Source organism: Rhipicephalus sanguineus, chromosome 4 (genome assembly GCF_013339695.2).
Source record: "Rhipicephalus sanguineus isolate Rsan-2018 chromosome 4, BIME_Rsan_1.4, whole genome shotgun sequence".
In the NCBI taxonomy this organism is placed as follows: domain Eukaryota; kingdom Metazoa; phylum Arthropoda; class Arachnida; order Ixodida; family Ixodidae; genus Rhipicephalus; species Rhipicephalus sanguineus.
Genome location: NC_051179.1, coordinates 10,423,915 through 10,444,044, shown reverse-complemented (window position 1 = coordinate 10,444,044; position 20,130 = coordinate 10,423,915). Strand labels below are relative to the sequence as shown.

At 46.5% G+C, this 20,130-nt stretch overlaps 1 protein-coding gene across 1 annotated transcript in view; it reads right to left on the bottom strand.

The window, feature by feature from the left end:
• LOC119389212 (uncharacterized) overlaps positions 1–19,483 on the bottom strand; it is a 38,186-nt gene extending 18,703 nt beyond the window's left edge. The window contains exons 1-4 of the mRNA XM_049415488.1: positions 19,409–19,483; positions 13,418–13,557; positions 12,526–12,699; positions 9,162–9,228 (exon numbers count right to left, since the gene is read on the bottom strand). Of these exons, the coding sequence (XP_049271445.1) occupies positions 9,162–9,228; positions 12,526–12,699; positions 13,418–13,557; positions 19,409–19,477 (450 nt within the window). The 5' untranslated portion in view covers positions 19,478–19,483. The remainder of the gene's footprint in view (positions 1–9,161; positions 9,229–12,525; positions 12,700–13,417; positions 13,558–19,408) is intronic.
• Between the last annotated feature and the right edge of the window lie 647 nt (positions 19,484–20,130).

The following is a 20,130-nucleotide window of genomic DNA, read 5'->3' as shown; positions in this document are numbered from 1 at the left end:
CCGTCGCCGTCATGCCTCGGATATGTACATGTATACATGTATATATATAAAAAAGGCACAAAGAAAAACTAAAGCAGAAGAAAAAAATCCCGAAGCACCCGACCGGGGATTCGAACCATCCACCCCTTGCTCCCCAGCCTGCTGCATTAGACAACTCAACCATGCGTCAGCGAAATAACAGCGTGCTTTTTATATACACCATTTACCGCTGGTGGTAAGCAAATCTCGGAGGAGCTTGAGAGTGTTTTCTTTCACGCAACGCTCCTAATTATCTTTCAATTTGAAAAGTGCCCTTGAGACACACACGACAAAGTGCCCTTGCCCTTTTCTCTACCCACTCGTGATGTGGAAGGGAAAAAAAAAACAAAGAACACTGGGCACGCCTTACATCAGACGCCCCCGTGTGGCAGGAAACGCAGGGGGTCACTCCACGCGGCGGAGTTTAAAAGAAAAAGAAATATCTAAGAGCACCTGATTCTCCATTAGAGAGTTTGAGCAATGGGGACCCATGACACTGGGTCACCAAGCTGTGTTGACGCAAATGTACGGGGCGCCACACGTGGTGAAATTAACATGATGCGAGATGCGGGCCATACAACGCCGTGGCCCGCGCGGCGTCTGCATAGTCTCGCGGTGACCCAAAACATCTTGGGGACCCAAGCTAGCCTTCGATTTTTGGGTCTTGTAACGCGAGCACAAGAGCCCAAGAGTGGATTGGGTTCTGCGCATGCGCCCTGGCGGCATGCAAGCTCCTTGGTCCCCAAGCTTTTTGGGGCCCCAGTTCTCAAACTCTAAATTGTCGACACTTGCAGCACGTTGCTCAAGCACAAAGACGTAACAACTGCGACAGTTGTTAGTTCATGCTTGCCCTGTGCATGCCTGTGCGTTCTTTTCGGGCGTCCTTCTTTGTGCTTCAGCGGCGCGCTGCAAGTATCGAGCTGCTTCTCGTTCTTCGTGTGGCATTCCAATTTCTCGCTATCGCAATCGTTGCGGCGAAACTATGACTTTTTATTATTATTATTATTATTATTATTAAATAATAATAATAATAATATTATTATTATTATTATTATTATTATTATTATTATTATTATTATTATTTTTATTATTATTATTATTATTATTATTATTATTTATTATTATTATTATTATTTTTCCTTCAATATTTCTCATATTGTCTTATTTTACTCCTCCGCTTTTGTGTTCATTTCTCTTTGTCTACGTGTTTTTGCTCTTTTTATTTCTGAAGACTGTCTGTATTGTATTGTTGATTTTTATTGTTTTTTTTTGCGTGCGCCTGCACAAAGACCTCACGGTTGTTCCTGGGCACGTTAAATAAATGATTGATTGATTGATTGATTGATTATTATATGTAGCGCCTAGCGTTTCACCAATTCCTTTTAATCAGATCGTCTCTTCTATTGAAAATGTGGTAATTTTACATAAGAAGCACAAAATTCTTGTACTTGGCGATTTTAACACACCTGGAATTGACTGGACGTACCACACTTAATTTTTCTCATTATCGTTTCTTAAAGAACAAATGCAGCGTATTGTTAGATTTTCTCGCTTTTAATTCCCTACAGCAGCACAATAGTATTCCCAATTCCCGTGGTAACGTCTTAGGTCTGCGTATTTCTAATAATCAACCTATCGAAGTATCACTCTCTCACATCTCTCTTGTTCGTCCTGACAAATTTCACCCACCACTCAAACTAACACTCTGTATTTCACCTGAAAAACCAAGCTTTTCCAGAAAAATCGACAAAACGCCCAGATTTGCCTTCAAGCGAGGTGACTACGTTGGCTTGTCCACCACAGATTGGTCACCGGTAACTGACAAATCCAATGTTGATGATCAAGTCGATCAGATTACGGAACTTATCTTGACCAGCATGCGCAAGTTCATTCCCCAGTATACACCTAATCATTGTAAGTATCCCTCCTGGTTCTCATCAGAACTTATGAGTGCACTGAAACATAAAGATCGTGCACACAGGAAGTATAAATGTTCTCCATCAACTCATTTGAAGGAAGCATTCTGTCGTTTTCGTACTCTTTGTAAACGCCTTTATAAACGGGATCACAGTCTATATATTTCATTTTTAGAAAAAAGCGCGTCTGACAGGCCAGCTGAGTTTTGGAAGTATGTGCGCAAACTGTCGAGCAAAAGTGGCGAGTCCTTCAGGATACTGGACCCAAATGGAGTAGAAGTTCAAGCCGTTGTTGACTGTTTTGCGATGCATTTCTCACCTGTTTATAAGTCTCCAACCTCTGTAGCTAGTAACGGTCGACAGGTTAAGGCATGTTGGCACAGCTGATGTTCTGTCGCTAGATGAAGATTCCATTGCAGAATGCATTAAGCGCTTGAAACCATCCTTTTCAGCTGGCCCAGATGGCATCCCCTCTGCCATACTAAAAGCCTATGGCAGTATACTTGTACCAGTATTGACTACCATATTTAATAAGTGTCTGCATGCTTCGACTTTCCCTAGCGTGTGGAAAACTGCTCGTGTTTTCCCAGTATTTAAGTCTGGCTGTAAAAGTGACGTCTCGAACTACCGCCCCATGCATTTCCCTTCTTCGTGCCACATCCAAAATCTTTGAGCTTGCTCTTCACAAAATATTGTCTTTTGATGTAAAAAATTCATTGATTGTGAATCAGCATGGGTTTCTCGCTGGCCGCTCAACTGTCACTAATCTTGCCAGTTTCATGATGCAAGTCTCCACGCCTATTTTGCAGAGAGGTCAGGTTGACGCTATTTACGTTGTCAGCCATTCGCTGCTTGTCGATAAACTTGCACACTTTGATGTTGATTCTTCAATTGTAAATCTCCTCCATAGCTATCTTCTTGATAGATCATGTTATGTTGCCGTTAATGGCCAAACGTCCTCTTTGTACAAAGCTACTAGTGGGGTTCCTCAAGGGTCGGTACTGGGCCCACTCCTCTTTTTAATTTATGTTAATGATGTTTCTTCTGTCATTCGGAATTCTTCTTTCCTTTTGTATGCCGATGACTTAAAGATATTTAAGGAAATTCATTCAGTTACCGATTGTCGCTTGCTGCAATCTGATTTGTGTTCTTTTTGTGAATGGTGCAGGAGCAATAACCTCTCCCTATACGTATTTCAAAAACCAAGGTAATGAGTTTCACTCGAAAAACATCTAGTGTGCCATTTTTATATTCTGCCAATTCTGTGTCGTTGTGTAAGGTATGTAAGATCAGTGATCTAGGTGTTCTTTTTGATAGCACCTTACACTTTTCTGCTCACGCTAAGCGTGTTGCTTTGCGGGGTCTTCGCACCCTAGGCTTTGTTTGCAGAATGTCTAGAGAATTCTGTTCTCCTATGCCCTTCCGAAAATTGTACACCGCGCTATGTCTTCCTCAACTTGAGTATGCATCTGTGATCTGGAATGGCATTTCTAATTCCAGCAGCAACGCCAGTGAGCGAGTCCAGAAAAAATTCCTAAGCATTTACAACCGTCGTTTCGCTAGAAATGACTCTGGATCTCGTTCTAACGCTGCTGGATTATTATCATTGCCATCACTTTGCTGCCGACGAAATCGCGGTGATCTGTTATTTCTTTACAAGCTTGTGCATGGTATCATATCCTGCCCTGTACTGCTCAACTGTCTTAATTTCCGAATTCCACGTAAGCTGACCAAAGAGAATAGACCTTTTCATGTAACCGCCTGCCTCTGTGAACATTCGACCATTGGCAGGATACAACGTCTTTACAATGCTTACTTTTTAGAGCTCGATGTTTTTCACAGCTCCCAGTCGTTGTTCTGCTCCGAGCTTTGCACTGTACTTACATAGCCTCGTACACTGTTGACACTTTTTTTTCTGCGTGCGCCAGTACAGAGACCTTACGGTTGTTCCTGGGCACGTTAAATAAACGTTTGATTTGATTATTATTATTATTATTATTATTATTATTATTATTATTATTATTATTATTATTATTATTATTATTATTATTATTATTATTATTATTATTATTATTATTATTATTATTCGCATTTTGGTACAGGTGTCCATACATGGTGAAACTTGTGGCGCACAAGAAAGACACGGACAAAGAAAGTGACGACTGGACGATGTGCTTGCTTCCAAGAGAATGTCTATTAAACAGAGGCGGAACATATGCCTTAAACAGTACGCGCAGGTGCTGAGAGTCCTGGCTGGGCCGACAAAGCAAAATCAAATGTAGCGGTAACTTGGGGACAGTGTGACTAAAGCACTTGAAAGGCTATGCAATGGCACGTGCGGAGCCACTGAGTTTTGTTTAAGAATGCAAACTTTTTTCCGTTAGGTCAATAGATGCTGTGCTGATACAAGAAGCTCCCGCTTTCGCGATTTCTCAATAATCTCGCGGGTCGTCTTATTGTTGCTAGTTCCGATGACGATGCAATTATCAAGTGAAGGTTCACAACCACAGGTCCTGCAGTGCTGACTAAGATGACCGGCTGCTATATTCCGAGAACTGTTAGAATGCTCACGAAGTCTGTTATTTAGGTGCCTGCCGGTTTGTCCAATATATCTCTTACCGCGTGACAGTGGGAAAGAGTACACGACGCCTTTTCGACACGGAACGAAACGGTTTCGATGTCTTGTGACGCATGAAAAGCTGACCTTTTTGTAGTTTGCCTTAAAAAGCCTCGAAAGTTTGTTCGGTGCGGAAGAAACCGCCCGCATTTTCGCCTTGCTGGCTACCTTCTTGAGACGGTGTGATATGCCGTGTATATAAGGGATAACAGAGATGCGTTGCTGGCTGATTGTGATCAATGGTATCACCTGACGATTTGTGACTTCACTTGATAATTGCATCGTCATCGGAACTAGCAACAATAAGACGACCCGCGAGATTATTGAGAAATCGCGAAAGCGGGAGCTTCTTGCATCAGCACAGCATCTATTGACCTAACGGAAAAAAGTTTGCATTCTTAAACAAAACTCAGTGGTGCTTTATTCACTCTGACAGGGCATCAAAATTATAGAACAAGCTATAACTCATTGTATGTTGTGTCTCACCCGCCGTGGTGATTTGGGCACTGTGTCATTGTGGAGCTAAACACGAGGGCGTGTGTTCGGCTCCCGTTCACGGCGGCCGCTTTTCGATGGAGGTGAAATACCAAACGTCCCTAATGTAATAATTGTTAGGCTTTAACGTCCAAAAACCACGATATGATTGTGAGGGACGCCGTAGCGGAGGGCTCCGCAAATTTGGACCACCTGGGGTTCCTTAACATGCACCTAAATCTAAGCACACGAGCCCCAAGCACTTTCTCCTCCATCGAAAATGCGGCCGCCGCAGCCGGGATTCGATCCCGCGACCTTCGGGTCAGCAGTCGAGCACCATAACCTCTAGGCCACCATGGCGGCTAGCAAAAAGGCCCTATATTAGATTCCGAAGCTGAGCGAATGGTTAAGCATGGATGGTCTTCGCATATCATACGCAAGTTCGGTTCCGCTTATGAAGGAAAAGTAGGCGAAGCATCTTTTATGCCGGCTCGGATTAAGGGTATACGTGATTCGCCCAGACCAGCCATAACGCTTGCGGTTACAGTTTTAGGCCTCCAGTATACGCGAAGAAGCCGCCTATCGCCTGTTCATCCGGCAACCACCTCTGCGACTCAGACGAGGCCGCTGTCTCCTCAAACGGCTGCTTACGAACTGCCATTACGAAAATCTCTTTCCATTAGAAAATAGTGCGTGGCAGGTGCGTACATCCACTACCATTTCTGCCGCTCTTCAAAACGATGCGCAGCGCGGGATCGAATCCCGGCCGCGGCGTTTGCATTTTCGGTGGAGGCGAAAATGTTTGAGGGCCGTGTACTTAAATTTAGATGCACGTTAAAGAACCCCAGGTGGTCGAAATTTCCGGAGCCCTCCTCTACGGCGTCCCTCATAATCATATCGTGGTTTTGGGACGTTAAACCCCTGATATTATTATTATTAAAACGATGCGCAGATGCCGACATGGGCAGACAATTTCGCTTGCGCGCATAACAGCTGACCGCAGGGGATGCCACCCGCAAAGTGTCCGTGCGCCTATATATACACACACCGTCGGCGTGCGCCTGTTTTTCCGGCGTCGTCTGCTGGCCGAGCCAAAGTGTGCCAAGGCCGGCCGACGGCGCTGCTGTCTGGCGACTTCCGTTGGTTGCGTCAGCGCGCATAAATGAGCGTGCTGGGACGAAGGCTACCCTCTCCCCCACTGGCAGCAGCCGGGGCGAACATTGCGTGGGCCCACGGCCTGTCTGTACTCTATGCTCCCACGATTACAACGCTGGAAGAGTCAAGACGTCTGCCCATGCACTGGGGTGATCCGATTGGTTACGAGTATCAATCAATCAATCAATCAATCAATCAATCAATCAATCAATCAATCAATCAATCAATCAATCAATCAATCAATCAATCAATCAATCAATCAATCAATCAATCAATCAATCAATCAATCAATCAATTGCATAGGAACAACCGTAAGGTCTTTGTGCTGGCACACGCAAGAAAGATTACTAATAATAAACAGTACAATAGGGGCAGCCTGCAGTGAAAATATGAAGAAAAATTGGGGGACGCTTAAGCTTCGCCTTTAAGAGTTGAACGCGATAGCGATATCCTGCTCCTAGTGCTCACTTCGAACACTACAAGTGCTTAACAGAATGCGCGCACTAAGGTGTGTGCCTTATGTAATGGGTAGCATGCTTTAAACCAGGATGCGCGAGAAACTTTTTCGACGTTGCGATGCACCCACTACGTGGTCCTAAGGGAATACGCGCAGTAATGTGTGTGCCTTTTGTAATGGGTGGCTGTCTTTAAACCACCAAGTCGTTATGATATTGACGTGGTGTGACGCCCGATGGCAATGTACGCTTGTACCACGCAATATTACTGCGATATTACATCTCGTACTGTGGCACGAGTATACAGGACGCGTATTTTTGGGAAGCATGAAAGTTACTTTCATTGCAGCTCCAAGCAGAGGCGTGGCTGTGTGGTTGAACACCTGCTTGCCACGCAGACGGCCTGGGTTCGATTCTCACTCAGACCCAACATTTTTATTATTTATTTATTTATTTGCAGCTTTTTCGATTTTTCGGTCACGGACGAGATGATGATTTTTCGCTCACAACCAACGACGCCGACGCCGACGGCGGAATTTCTGCGATACGAGCTCTTTAACGCTATCGCGTTAAAATTCTGGAGCCGATCCTAATCCTTGACTTGGGTGTATGGAAGCGCACTTGCACGTCGGCCTTCGTGTTCCCTGGCGAGATAACTTTGTTCTTCGCGCGATACGGAAGCAGATCTCAGAGGCCACGTAGAAGAAAGCGCGTGGTGAGATCTGCTCCGCCAGGCACATCTCAGCTGCTCTTTCAATGAACTCAATCAACTAGCCTTTATTAATTATCCTGGCAGTTTATTGGGCCCTTATATTAAGAAAAACGCCAGGCCTGCGCGGAAAGCGCAGCACAGTCACAGCGAAAGCTGGAAGAGCAGCATTTCTAGAGCTCGTTGTAAACTCTCTTGGGGCTACTAATACAAGTACACTAGCAAGGTACCCACTACGCCATAAATCATAATTTTTGGGAAGTTGGGAAGCTCCTACAACGCCATTATTCGTCATTCTGCGCAGAAACGAGGTACTATCTACACACCTGTAAGGCATTACGTGCACTTTGCTGACGTGACGACTGATGAAGAACTGTGGCTCAGTCCTTTGTAATGGGTTGGAAGCTTTAAACGGCTCACCAGTTACGTAATTCGCATTGTGTGATGGCCGGTCGCTATTTCGCTCTCCCACCATGCAATATAACATATGTTGACCTGAGAAAGAGAGAGAGAGAGAGGGGAAGAACTTTACTGAGACCATGCGGAAATGAATCATGGGCTTATGGGCTTCCTTGGCAATCAATACAAGTCCACTTGCAAGGACCCACAACGCTATAACTCATCATAATTTCTGTGAAGTAGGGAAGCAGCCACTATGCCATTTTTCGTCATTGAACGGAGAGCCGTGGTACCCGCTAAGAACATGTAAGACATTATGCGCACTTTGTTGATGTTGTGCCTGACGACAATGAAGAATTATGGCAGAGCCCTTTGTAATGGGTTGGAAGCATTCAACAACATACTCGTTCCGCAGTTCGCGTTGTGTGAGGCCTGGTTACAGAATTCGCGCCGTGTGACGCCTGTTTCTTATTTCACTCTTTCATCACGCTATACTACATACAGTAGTGTGGTTCCTTCCAGGCATGAAACCTGTATAGCGTCTTTTTGTAAGGCAATTTCAAGCACCGGCGTGGCTCTGCGGTAGAACACTGGGCTCCCACGCAGAGGACCCAGGTTCGAACCCCGTTCTATTTAAGAAATTTTTTTCTTATTTCGTTCTTTTTTCTTATTTCGCGCGATAGTGGTTACGGACACCGGCGGCGGCGGACAACTACGGCGCCAAAAACGGTCGTTGAAATGATCTCATAACAGCTTTCGCTGTAAATATTAAGCTTCGAGAGGGGGGGGGGGGAGTGGCCCGCTCGGCTCTCCCCTCTCGCCCACTTGTTTCCCCTGCACAGGGGAAAGGGATGGGGGCCTTTGGAAGTTGGAAGAGTAAAGAGAGTGAGAGAGAGAGTGAGGGGGGAGGGAGCACGCACACACACACACGACGTCACAGTCTTTCGGTCTTGATCAATATACGCTATCACTATCAGTAAACACATGTCAACGTTTTCTTTTACAAGTTTCACTTAGCGTCAGTTCCAGATGGGCAGACAGTGGATTCAATCAAAGTTCGAAAATATTTATCTACATGATGTATAATTTACCCCCTGAATAGCGACGTTAGGAACATTAGTATTTGCATTTCTGACATCTTCTTTTGCATTATCATGGTGCTACCTAAATTGTCTATTGTATGTGCCACGAATCATTTACGTTCTGGTGTTACCACGAGGAGACCCCCCCCCCCTTTTTTTTTTCTTTAATTGGCCCGGTGCTCCTGGTGTTCCTGGGAGAAAGTTGTCAGACATGTAATTGTAACTTCATGTTTTAGGCTAGATCCCTTCAAGAGCTAAGGAGTAGCCGGCGCCTCATTTGTGCGCCCACAGACCCTTATATCGTAACAATAATAGAAGAAGTTCAAAGGTCGTTACCCCTGTTCCGCCGATGTCGAGGGGTGCTTCGATCTCCTGTTGAACCTGCATCCCGGATTTGTTGTAGCTATGAGAAAAAAGAAAGTTGCACGGTAAGCTTTTAGGCTTCTCGGAAACGAACTATGCAGGTGATCGTACAATCAGAGCGAAGGCAACGCGATAATCGAGCCTTATGGCAGCCGGCGACACCGGTGAGCGTTCGCTGAACGCTTCGACATCAAACGCTGTCACAATGCAGGAACAGAGGTCTGTCCCTGCAGTGGCGTGTTGCTGGCCGCCACGTGAGTCGCTTATAGCGTTTCACTTGCTGAGCACCGTACATGGACGAGTGCATATGCGCTTCGTTATTGGTTGCTGATCGCATTGGCAACGAACAAGGCCTCGTTGTGATAATAACTCAATGCGGTGACCTGTGCGCCGGTCCCAAAATCATCGGCGGCGGCTCGCCGGTGTTTCCACCTACGGCGGCGGCGCGTGAACGGCGCGGGCTTCATCAGATCGGCGGCGGCATGGCGCGGGAGGGTGGGGGCGGGGGTTAGATTCAACTCTCGAGAGTTGGTAGGGAGACAAATTTGTCCCTTGAATTTTGAAAAATCTGTTTCACCGAAAGGACGAAGCAGTGAATGCGACAGCACCATGTCGCGTAATGTTATATGCACGAAGGCTAGCAGCTAACTCCTTTTGATTCGATCCCGCGTAAATCTACAAAACGCTGGTGTATGGCAATACGGCCGTTCCCAGGAGAGAAGCGGTTTTCGTGCACCCTGCCCTCTCCAGTGGCCACAGCGCGAAGCCGTGAGATCACAGCGCGTAGAAGGGTATACGAGCATTTCGCTGATGTCTGCCGAGATAGCGCGCGTGCCAGCGCTCGCGACCACGTCGTTATAGTAAAAGTTCACAATCGCTGCTCGAGCCAAGCAGTCCCCCTTCCCCGGCGTCCCTTCATGCTCCTTCGCCCAGCGATAGACGGGCGCGGCGTTTCCTTTTTTGCTTTAGGAGCAGTCGGACGGCAGGCCTCGCACGTGGGTTGGTGTCATTGCATGTTCGCTCCGTGCGAAGCAGATGACCAGCTGGTTTCATCTCTGCTTTATCCGTGTTCCTCGCCAGCGCTTGCGAGCTTTTACTCGCGGGTGGAACATAATGCGCGGAGCGATGTTATCGACTTGGACTTTATACGAAACATGACGGCGAAGTTGAAAACTTGTTCAGAGTGTCCATATAATTGCTATCGAATAAAAGATATACAAAAACCGTGGAAGCGGGCTCGCCTTTTTCCTGGAAAGCTGCATCGCCTCCGCTGGAAAGGAATCGTCCTTTGGCAGAATCAAATAATCCGGCGCATTTTCCATTAGTTTCGCTCTCGCCTTCACTACACTTCTTATAGGGGATATCTCCTCTCCATTTATTGCTTCCTAAAGCACGCGTACAATGTCAGCACTAAGCTTTGAACCTAGCAGGATTGCGCGCTTGTTGGCTACACTCTGTTATCTCTGCATGCGCAGTCACGAACGCACAAAATGGAGGACAATCAGTTAATCGCGCACGATAGTCATGCGAGACAAGCAAGAGCGGGTGGGCGACTGCTTGGCAACGTAATGTGGGAGGCAATTCACAGCTGTTATTTCTCGCATATGGACCAGTCGAGAGTATGTACCCTAATGACGCCACGTGAATCACCGTTCTGCCGTCACGAAGCGCACCAAAAAGACGAGAAACGCCAAGACAGAATAACGCGCTCGTTTTTTGTATTTTCAGAGGCTGTTTTGGGGCACTTTTAAAAAACAGGGATGTGCAAGCACGCACACAAGGGAGCAGTCAAGACACCAGAAACGCGGCTAACAACTGAAAAATCACACAGTGGTGGAAAAGAAGGTAGACACAAATACTTCTCTGCTCATTTCAACGCAAGAGGCGATGCCTGTCAATCAGTTGCGCGTGGGGGTCTACGTCAGCGATAGCTGTTCACTCTCTTGACTTTTCTCTTGTGTCCGTGTTTGTACGTGCTGTATTCTTAACATGCATACCTACCAAACAGCTCAACTGTAGATAGTCTAAGTTGTTCACTGTCTGTACTTCTATATTTATCGATTTACTCGAGCAAGAATAGTATGTGAAACGTGTACTAACGCATCAATATATATTACTTATCTGTTTTATTTATCTATGCATAGTGTACCAAGACTCCAATAATATGCTATCCCGCGAGTTGGGTCGTCGAACCTTTAAGGCTGGAGGACGCGACAGCGTTAAGGTCAAGCAATACTCGTGATATTTCTGGAGAAGAAAAAGATACCACAACTTCCGGGGAGCTATTCTCGACCTGTCCATCCAAAGGAGATGCCCACAGTCCATTTCGGCAGAGCGCATTCAGTTACTCGAAGAAGCGGTGAGCCGTGATGTCACCTCGCTCTTGACCACGTCGACGCACCGAACCAGCCAGCACATTCCCAGCCTAAGAAGAAAGTGGACGAAATGTACAGAAACAGGAAGTTGCCAAGACTGAACCTGCGCAATAATGTGTCCCAGATGTTTGAGAACGATGCAGGGAATGCGCACCGACCTTTACAGGTGGGCTACGGGCGGCCACATTAAACCTCATTCGATGGCTAACGCGATCAGAGTTCGTGCACGGCCTCCGAGATGTGCGCCCAAAAGCGGACCTCTGGGGGCTACTTTCGTTGAGTTGAAGCGCATTACGTCCCTCTCATTTTGTCGAGTGCTGTGAAAGCTTCGTGACGTCAAGATGACGCTGCAGAACAAGAACCGGAAACAGGGGTGCACTGCTCGCCGAGCTCCCGCCAATCAGCGGCGGCTGAAATGGACAGTTCACTATATGGACACAGCGAGAAGAACTCCCACGGCGAAGTGATGTATTTTATGTCCAGATTCCCCGTTCGCTTTAACAGAAACTACTAACGGCGGCGCGCCGCAATTATGGCGCAGCGGCGGCGGCGGCGTGATTATTCTTGGGACTTCGTCGGCGGCGCGAGCAAGAACAGGCGGCGGCGCACAGGTCTACTTCAGTGTAACAGTGGCTTAGTAAACGCGCTAATTTTTAAAAATATTTTTGCGATAGTCTTAAATTGCGATATTGGAGCAACTATAATTGCGGTGAGGTCTGAGTTACGCGTATGAAATGTATCTAATTGTTTTGGCAATCTATTTCACTTTTTGATCGCAACATTTATCATACGTCACGTAGTGGGGATGAGAAAACTACCGGAGAAAGCAGTAGGCCGAGTCGCGCGAAGATAATGTGAATGCGCGCCTCGAGCCACGTTTCATAGGTCACGTGGTATTTTCTTTGTCCCGTTTTTGGTCTGATGACAATGAGTGACCCTCGTTCACCTCCTCAGGCACGTACCCGTCCGGGAAGCAGAGAGTGAGCACAGGAAAGCGCACGTGGCGGTCCTCGTTGTAGACAACGGCGGCTGGAAAGCGCCAGTAATGGTGGACATCGGCGAGCGAGTTGCGAACGCACAGCACCAGGCACGTGACCTCTACGAGCAGCCGCACAAAACGGGCCACGCTCGAGACCCTGCATCAATGATATTTCGGTTTGGCTGTACGAGGCATTAGGCGGTGCAATATTATTTCATGGTAAATTAGACATTTTTAAGAAAGCGGCCCAACTGTCAGTCCGTACTTGTACTGAGACAGAGAGAGGAAAGGAACAAAGGCCCGGTTTGCTACCCTGCACTAGCGGGAGCTCATGTACACGTAGGAGGGAAGAGAGAGAAGCGCACAGTATATGCAAACAGTCAGAGGATATCACCCCATATATAGTTTGTACTGAAGTCATCCAAATGACAGTACTCAATTTCTTCGGAGTCGTCAATACGCGGTATAGGTCAGTCACGAGCATGTGTGCGCTGTAACGAGGACCGTCGCACAAAGCATATTTAAGTGCCCCCTCGATCCCACAGTCATTGCAGGTAGCGTTGTCAGCCATGCCACTGCAGAATGCGAAAGACTACCCCTAAACACTGCCGAGAAAGCCGGGCCGAGAATACCGTCAATGGAGTCCATCGGTCTTCGAAAGTATAGCGTTGCGGCCCATAATGCCGAAGTGACTTGAAATTCATTGACACGTACACTTTATAAAACCAGGAACTGATTGCTTCACACGGCTACAGTGCTCTCGTACAACAAGCAGTGAATGCGTCCTGAGGAGCCAAGCATGTTGCAAGCGAGTACATGTCGCGTGTCTCTTGATTGCGTGTCAGGCAGATATCGTGTTTGAGTCGAGCACTTACTCGGCGGCCGCGTACTTTGATCGCTGCAGACGCCTGAGCCTCTCGAAGCACCAGTCGACGATGATGATGGCGAACGTGCGTACGGAGAGGCCCAGCCATATGCCCAGGTAGCCGCCCACCAGTGCCAAGATCTGGGTCACCTGAGGCGCACGCTTCGTGAATTCCAGTTGCAATCAACCAATCTTTATTTTCATGCCATACAAAAAAAAAATTAGGCATATCCCACGCATTGTGGGAATCGATGCAATGCGAAGAAGGCAGGGAGGAGTTGCATACACGGCATTGTATTGCTTTAAGAAAAATCAAGGCATTCATGTCATGACGTGTAATTCACTGTCGCATATTTGTCAACGATGTGTGCAGCCCGCCGCGGTGGTACACTGGTTACGGTTCTCAGATGCTGACCGCGAAAGTCGCTGGTGCGATCCTGGCCGCGGCGGTCGAATTTTTCGATGGACGCGAAACGCTACAGGCGGCGGTGTACTGTGCGATTTCAGAGCAGGTTAAACCTCTGGTCGAAATTTCCAGAGCCATCTACTACGGCGTGCTTCCTAATCATATCATGGTTTTGAAACTTAAAACTGTAGATATTATTATTATTATTATCTGGTATATTATTAGTATGTTTCATACTAAGAAACACATTCTGGCATATATATATATATATATATATATATATATATATATATATATATATATATATATATATATATATATATATATGTGTGTGTGTGTGTGTGTGTGTGTGTGTGTGTGCGCGCACTGCGGCTACTTACACCTTACAGGGACCGACAACTGCCCAGAACATGAAATAGGATGACTCCACTGATGGAAAGATTGTCCGTCGCATTGACTCAAACCAAGTCCGTTTTTTTCGTGAGAGATGGATTTATATTTTTATTTCTTAATTGAAAGTCGCGAAAAATGACCTGTGGCGCCTCTGGCGGCAAAAGCATGAACGATCCGATGAACCGGGCCACGTGACCGTTGATTGCTGTACGCTGTCGTCGATGTTTTTTGTTAGTATTGAAATATTGTTCGTTTCTTTATAGTAAAAAGTATTACTCCTTAAAAATGTACATATAGGGCTGCGTTAGTAGTATGCATTAAGGTGGCGCTGCCTTCGCGTGACGTAATGATCCTATACTCGTCAGCGTGTCTTGAGCAACTTTTCAGCGTGCTCATGCAACCGTGCACGCAGTTTCCAGGTCGTTAATATTTGGGAGCGACATAGTTTTGCTACCTACACTTGGTCACAGAAATGACGCGCGCTGCTACTCGGCGCGGCCGCGCATATGCGTAGTGACGTTTTCGATGACATGCCTTGGCTCGTGCATCGAGAGTAACGACGCCGGGACAAGCCACCCACGACACAGGCGCAGGCAACCTTGGACGCATGCGCATACAACGCGGTACAAATACAGGAAAAGTGCATAATGCCACATCATCTCATTGTAACTGCTTGTTATTTTCAAAAATAGTTGAGAAGCTATAAATAAAGGTGGTTAAACATAGTTACAGGAACTCCTGCGAAAGCAGAACAATGATAGCTTTCACAAATTGCTAGAAGGGCTGGCGGCATCGCTATCAATTCTCAGCGTTGCTGGAGGAAAGGTACGTCCGTGTTTAGGGCCTTTCAGATCGAAAAATACTGCTTGTAAAATAACTACGTGCTTTTGGGATTAACTACTACAGCTACAAACACTGCGAAGGGTGAGCTTTCTGTCGCGCCGTAAAAAAATGGGTTGAGCAAAATCAGTTGTCGGTCCCTTCAAAGAGGCGCTCTTAAACTAAAGCCGCGCTAAATTGCGCACTAAAGTAGAGAATCATAAACACGCTAAAAAAATTAAAGCCAGATCGCCGCCTGTGCAATCTGAGTAAACATCGGAGCTGGCAAGCCAGCGCCGCCACCTGGCCAATGCAGACCGAGTTCTTTCTTCTTCATCATTCTTATTCAAGCGAATGCTTGTATTGAATGACCTGTGTTGCTGGTGGTGTTCCAAAAATCCCCCCTCACCCACAAAAACCTTCCTCATCTACATCTGGCGCGCGCGCACCAGAGATTTTCTTTCCGGTCTGGGTGATACATGCGTGCCTCGTCAAGTTTCGCCGCAAAATGCGCATTCTCTTTCTAGAGCGGCAAAACAAACCATAATGGTGGAGCCCATTCCGAGACACATCCATCCTATTATAATAATTAGGGTCGGAGAGTCGCTCGTGCAAAGGCTTATCCTCAAGAGAGTTGGTCCACACGGGGTTCCCTTTGTCGATGCAGCCATATACGAGGGAGAAGATAGGTTTGCTATGACGGCTGTTGACGCACAACGAATACTAATCAATGCCGCCTCAGAAAAAGCAAAACATGCATACATGTGGCGTAGGAGACCACCATAGCCCTGGCCTTCCATACCTACGGCTAAACAGCGCGTCACCGTCTACTCGGATTCGCGTACGGCGGTCAGAGCCTCCAATGCTTTAATACCACATTCTAAGGAAAAAAAGGTGTCCTTTTACTCTTCTTTGCTACACATGTGACCCTCCCATGTATAACTCTGTTTAGAGAGTCAAGTTGACTCTCTTTAGGAGAGTTGTGGGACGCAGGACTCTCCAAAAGAGAGTTAGCGTGCCTCTTTAAAGAGAGTCGTAGTTTTCACGATTCTCCCAAAGACAGTCAGCGTGCCTCTCTAAAGAGACTTATACATGGGAGAGTCATATGTGTAGCAAACAAGAGTCAACGGACACCTTTTTTTCTTAGAGTGCAGGCCAAGCCACTTGCATCATTCACAAATGCCTACAAAGAGCACTAAATACAAAGTTGAGCGGTCACCACATGTGGCGGTCAAGTCGAAGGTCTTGCAGGATGCAATCCCAACGAGCGGGCTCACTCCCGAGCGCGAGAACTCACATACCGCGCTGTGACTAAAGGGCTGTCTCATTCACAGGACTGCCTCATTAAGGACCCTTTAACCACAAGGAGAAAATTCTCTCCACAAAACCCTAAATTATACAGAGCCATTGTTCTGAGACTTTTGCAGACACGCGCTTACCTTACTCCTAGAGCCCTTCAATTAGTCAAATTACAATTTTCCACAGTCGTGTTCTAAATGCAAAGCCTGCTCCTTCCACCATATGCTCTGGCTGTGCCCATTTAACGTTGGCTCCACTATACACGACGCGGTCAGCTGAGATGGATCTCACGCATCAACTCCGGGCCGCCTAGAGAGACTCCTGTCGTCGCCGAGAGTCATCTCCCGGTGCCGACATGGGTGGAGCCACCGACTTCACTGGGGAGAACTCCTGGCCTCTTCTAATCTTGTCCCTAATAAAAGTTCTCTGTGTGTTCCGGGGCTGGGGTTTGAACCCGGGTCCCCGCGGTCCGAAAGCGAGTGCCTTGAACACTAGGCCACGCACCCATGTTTGCCTGACGATGCAAAAAAGAAACGATTGGGAAACAGTGCACTTGCTGTGGGCTCTACATAGCCATTTTATTGCGATATATGGACACTCTCGGCGGGTTTTTGACGTCGCCGTCACCGTTGCCATCGCCGTCGTGTCCCGGATATGTATATGTATGTATAAATTAATAAAAGCCAGAAATAAAAATAAATCAGAAGAAAAATTTCCGAAGAGCGCCACCGGGACTCGAACCTGCAACCGCTCTCTCCACAGAACAGCGCGTTAGACAACTAGCAACTAGGCCACGCGCCATCCGTTCTTTGGAACACTGACGGCAAGCTATTTATATGCACCATTTACCGCTAGCGGTACGCAGAGCTTGGAGGTGCTTCAGCGTGGGCAGTATCACCAGCGAGATTGCCCGAAGGGCGCGCTTTAAGGCAACGCTCCTAGATTCTGCTTCAATGTGAAAACTGCCCTTGAGACGCGCACTAAAAAGCGGCCCATTTCTGAACCCACTCGCGATGTGGAACGCCGGGTAAACAATGCGTCGAACGCCACCGCGCGGCAGGAGACGCGGATGGGTACGCCACGCGCCGCACTTTTCCAGAAAAAAAAAAGATCTAAGAGGGTTGTAGCGCGCTGCTCAGACATGAAGAAGTAATAACTGTGGCAGTTGTTAGTTCGGGCTAGTCCTTTGTATACCTGGGCGTTCTTTTCGAACGTCCTTCCTTGTTTAAGCAGCGCGCTGCAAGTGTCGAGCTATGACCGTTGTGAGTTCTCGCTCGTCCTGTATGCGTTCTGTTCTTTTCCTGCGTCCTTTGCGCTTGAGCGGCGCGCTGCAAGTATCGAGCTGTTCGCGGTTTTTCGTAAGACATTCTAATTTGTTGCTATCGCATTAATTGCTGCGCCGTTGCGGCGAAACTGTGTTCTTTTTCGTGTTGGCGGACTAAAAGCGATCTGCTGGACAACGCGTAAGGTCGATATCAGGAATTGCACATTTGAGGAAAATCCCGACATCGAGAAAATTGAATTCCTATACCGCGTTTCCGTGATCGCGTGACGGTCCTTTCGTATAGAGCCGTTCTACAGGATTACGAACGAACGAACATAAAAAGACCGAAAACAGCGTTCCGAGGACGGCCGCTAGCGATAAAGAAAGAAAGAAAGAAAGAAGGAAAGAAAGAAAGAAGGAAAGAAAGAAGGAAAGAAAGAAGGAAAGAAAGAAAGAAGGAAGAAAGAGAAGGAAAGAAAAAGGAAAGAAAGAAAGGAAAGAAAGAAAGAAGGAAAGAAAGAAGGAAAGAAAGAAAGAAGGAAGGAAAGAAGGAAAGAAGGAAGGAAAGAAGGAAGGAAAGAAAGAAGTAAAGAAGGAAGGAAAGAAAGAAGGAAAGAAAGAAAGAAGGAAGGAAAGAAAGAAAAAGGAAGGAAAGAAGAGAAGGAAAGAAGAGAAGAAAGAAGGAAGGAAGAAAGAAGGAGAAGAGAAGAAGGAAGAAAGAAAGGAAGGAAAGAAAGGAAGAAAGAAGGAAGGAAAGAAAGGAAGAAGAAAGAAGGAAAGAAGGAAAGAAGGAAGAAGGAAGGAAAGAAGGAAAGAAAGAAGGAAAGAAAGAAGGAAAGAAAGAAAGAAAAAAAGAAGGAAAGAAAGAAAGAAGGAAAGAAAGAAAGAAGGAAGGAAAGAAAGAAAGAAAGAAGGAAGGAAGGAAAGAAAGAAGGAAAGAAAACCCCCTATGCTACGCTATCTCTCTCTCTCTATCTCTCTGTGTTGCCTTCTCTATCTCTCTATTTCTCTGCCTTTCTGTCTTTCTTTCTATATTTTTCTTGTTTTCTCGCCCATAGCAACACAATCATATGGTTCCCATAAATGCGTGTGTCGCTAGCGTGCCTGGATAGCCGAGGGGTTGCGACCCTAGCCTTCGTACTGTGCGTACCCGGGTTCGAGTACCGCCTCACCAACGAATTTTATTTGCTGTTACTTATCTGTTCTCTTCCTCCTCTCCACTACTCTTCACTCCTCCTCTTTTCCTTCCTCCAACGCGTTGCTAGGGGACGCATGGTGACGTCATGGTGACAGAGCTTTTGCCAACGCCTACGGCCAAGCTCGAGCTTAAGCGGCTCCGCTGTTAAAACCAATCGGACGGGACAGCTGACCACAAAGGGCGCTGATAAGCTGGGTTAACAAAGAGAAAATCGCCTTGTGCATTAGGCCAACTGGCCACCCTGCTCAGCAAAGATATATCGCGATTTCCTGGAATGGTTATCGTAAATGGTGTGTACTACATCGTTACTTGTCGTCATCCTATTCAAACTACGCTTGGGGAACATGAAAATGGTATGGTAGCATGTAACTTTGGATGTTGTTTCGCATTTTGTTATGTATAACTTCTACTCGCACTTCTATTAGTGCATTTACCTTTAGTGTATGCCATTTCGAGTGGGCTGTTAATATTCAGTGCAGCTCTTACTGAGCCTACGCGTCGTACGCAGAGAAATGTCTACCTCGTCTATGCGACTTCGTTGTTCCTTGGCAGAGCACGTTTTGGCGAGCGAACCTTTTGACGGCCCCAAGCAGCGCAAGGAAAAACACGTGCAGCTGTTTACCTGAAGCTTTTCAATGAACATCAGGACGTTGACGCTAGTAGACGACATGCTGAACTTGACGGACACCATGTGATAGCCGCTGGGAAATGAGAGGTGCGAAATGAAACAGCTCAATGAAACGATAGCGATAAAGACTAAAGAATATTTCGAAACAAAACAGAATTTCGGGGAAGGCGATAAAACATCTTTGGCCAGGGAATGTTTATAACTTAAATTATAATTTGGCAAGACGAGCTTGATTTCAACAATATCGCAGGATGACGTTTCAAAAAGCATTGAGGAAGGAAAGGTTACGAGAGGGCCTCCCGAGCCCAGCTGTTTTGAATAGAGTGTGATGCAAGCTTTGTGCTGTTTTTCTCGAAGGAGTACTGGTGTACTCCAAAGGTAGACTTTCCATCGAAGACTTTCGCTGCTCACGGTTTCCAGAAAATGGGAAACGTGTTTCTCTTGCGGCCATTTCTCGCAGCACACTCCGTTCAAGAGACAAGGAAAAATAGGAAATATTTTGGTAAATATAAATCCTTTGACAGCAGCCAAGATTAGTAAACTCTATAATTCGTTTATGAATTCAAACTAAGCTTTTCTCGGCTCACCCGTCTTCAAGAATGAGTCCCGGGTCTTCGCTCTTCACTGGGTTGGCATCGTAGAATACTTCGCTGCAAGTGAAGTGCGTGCAATTTATCAGTAATATCGACAAAGTAACTTTTTAAGGATACCGCCAA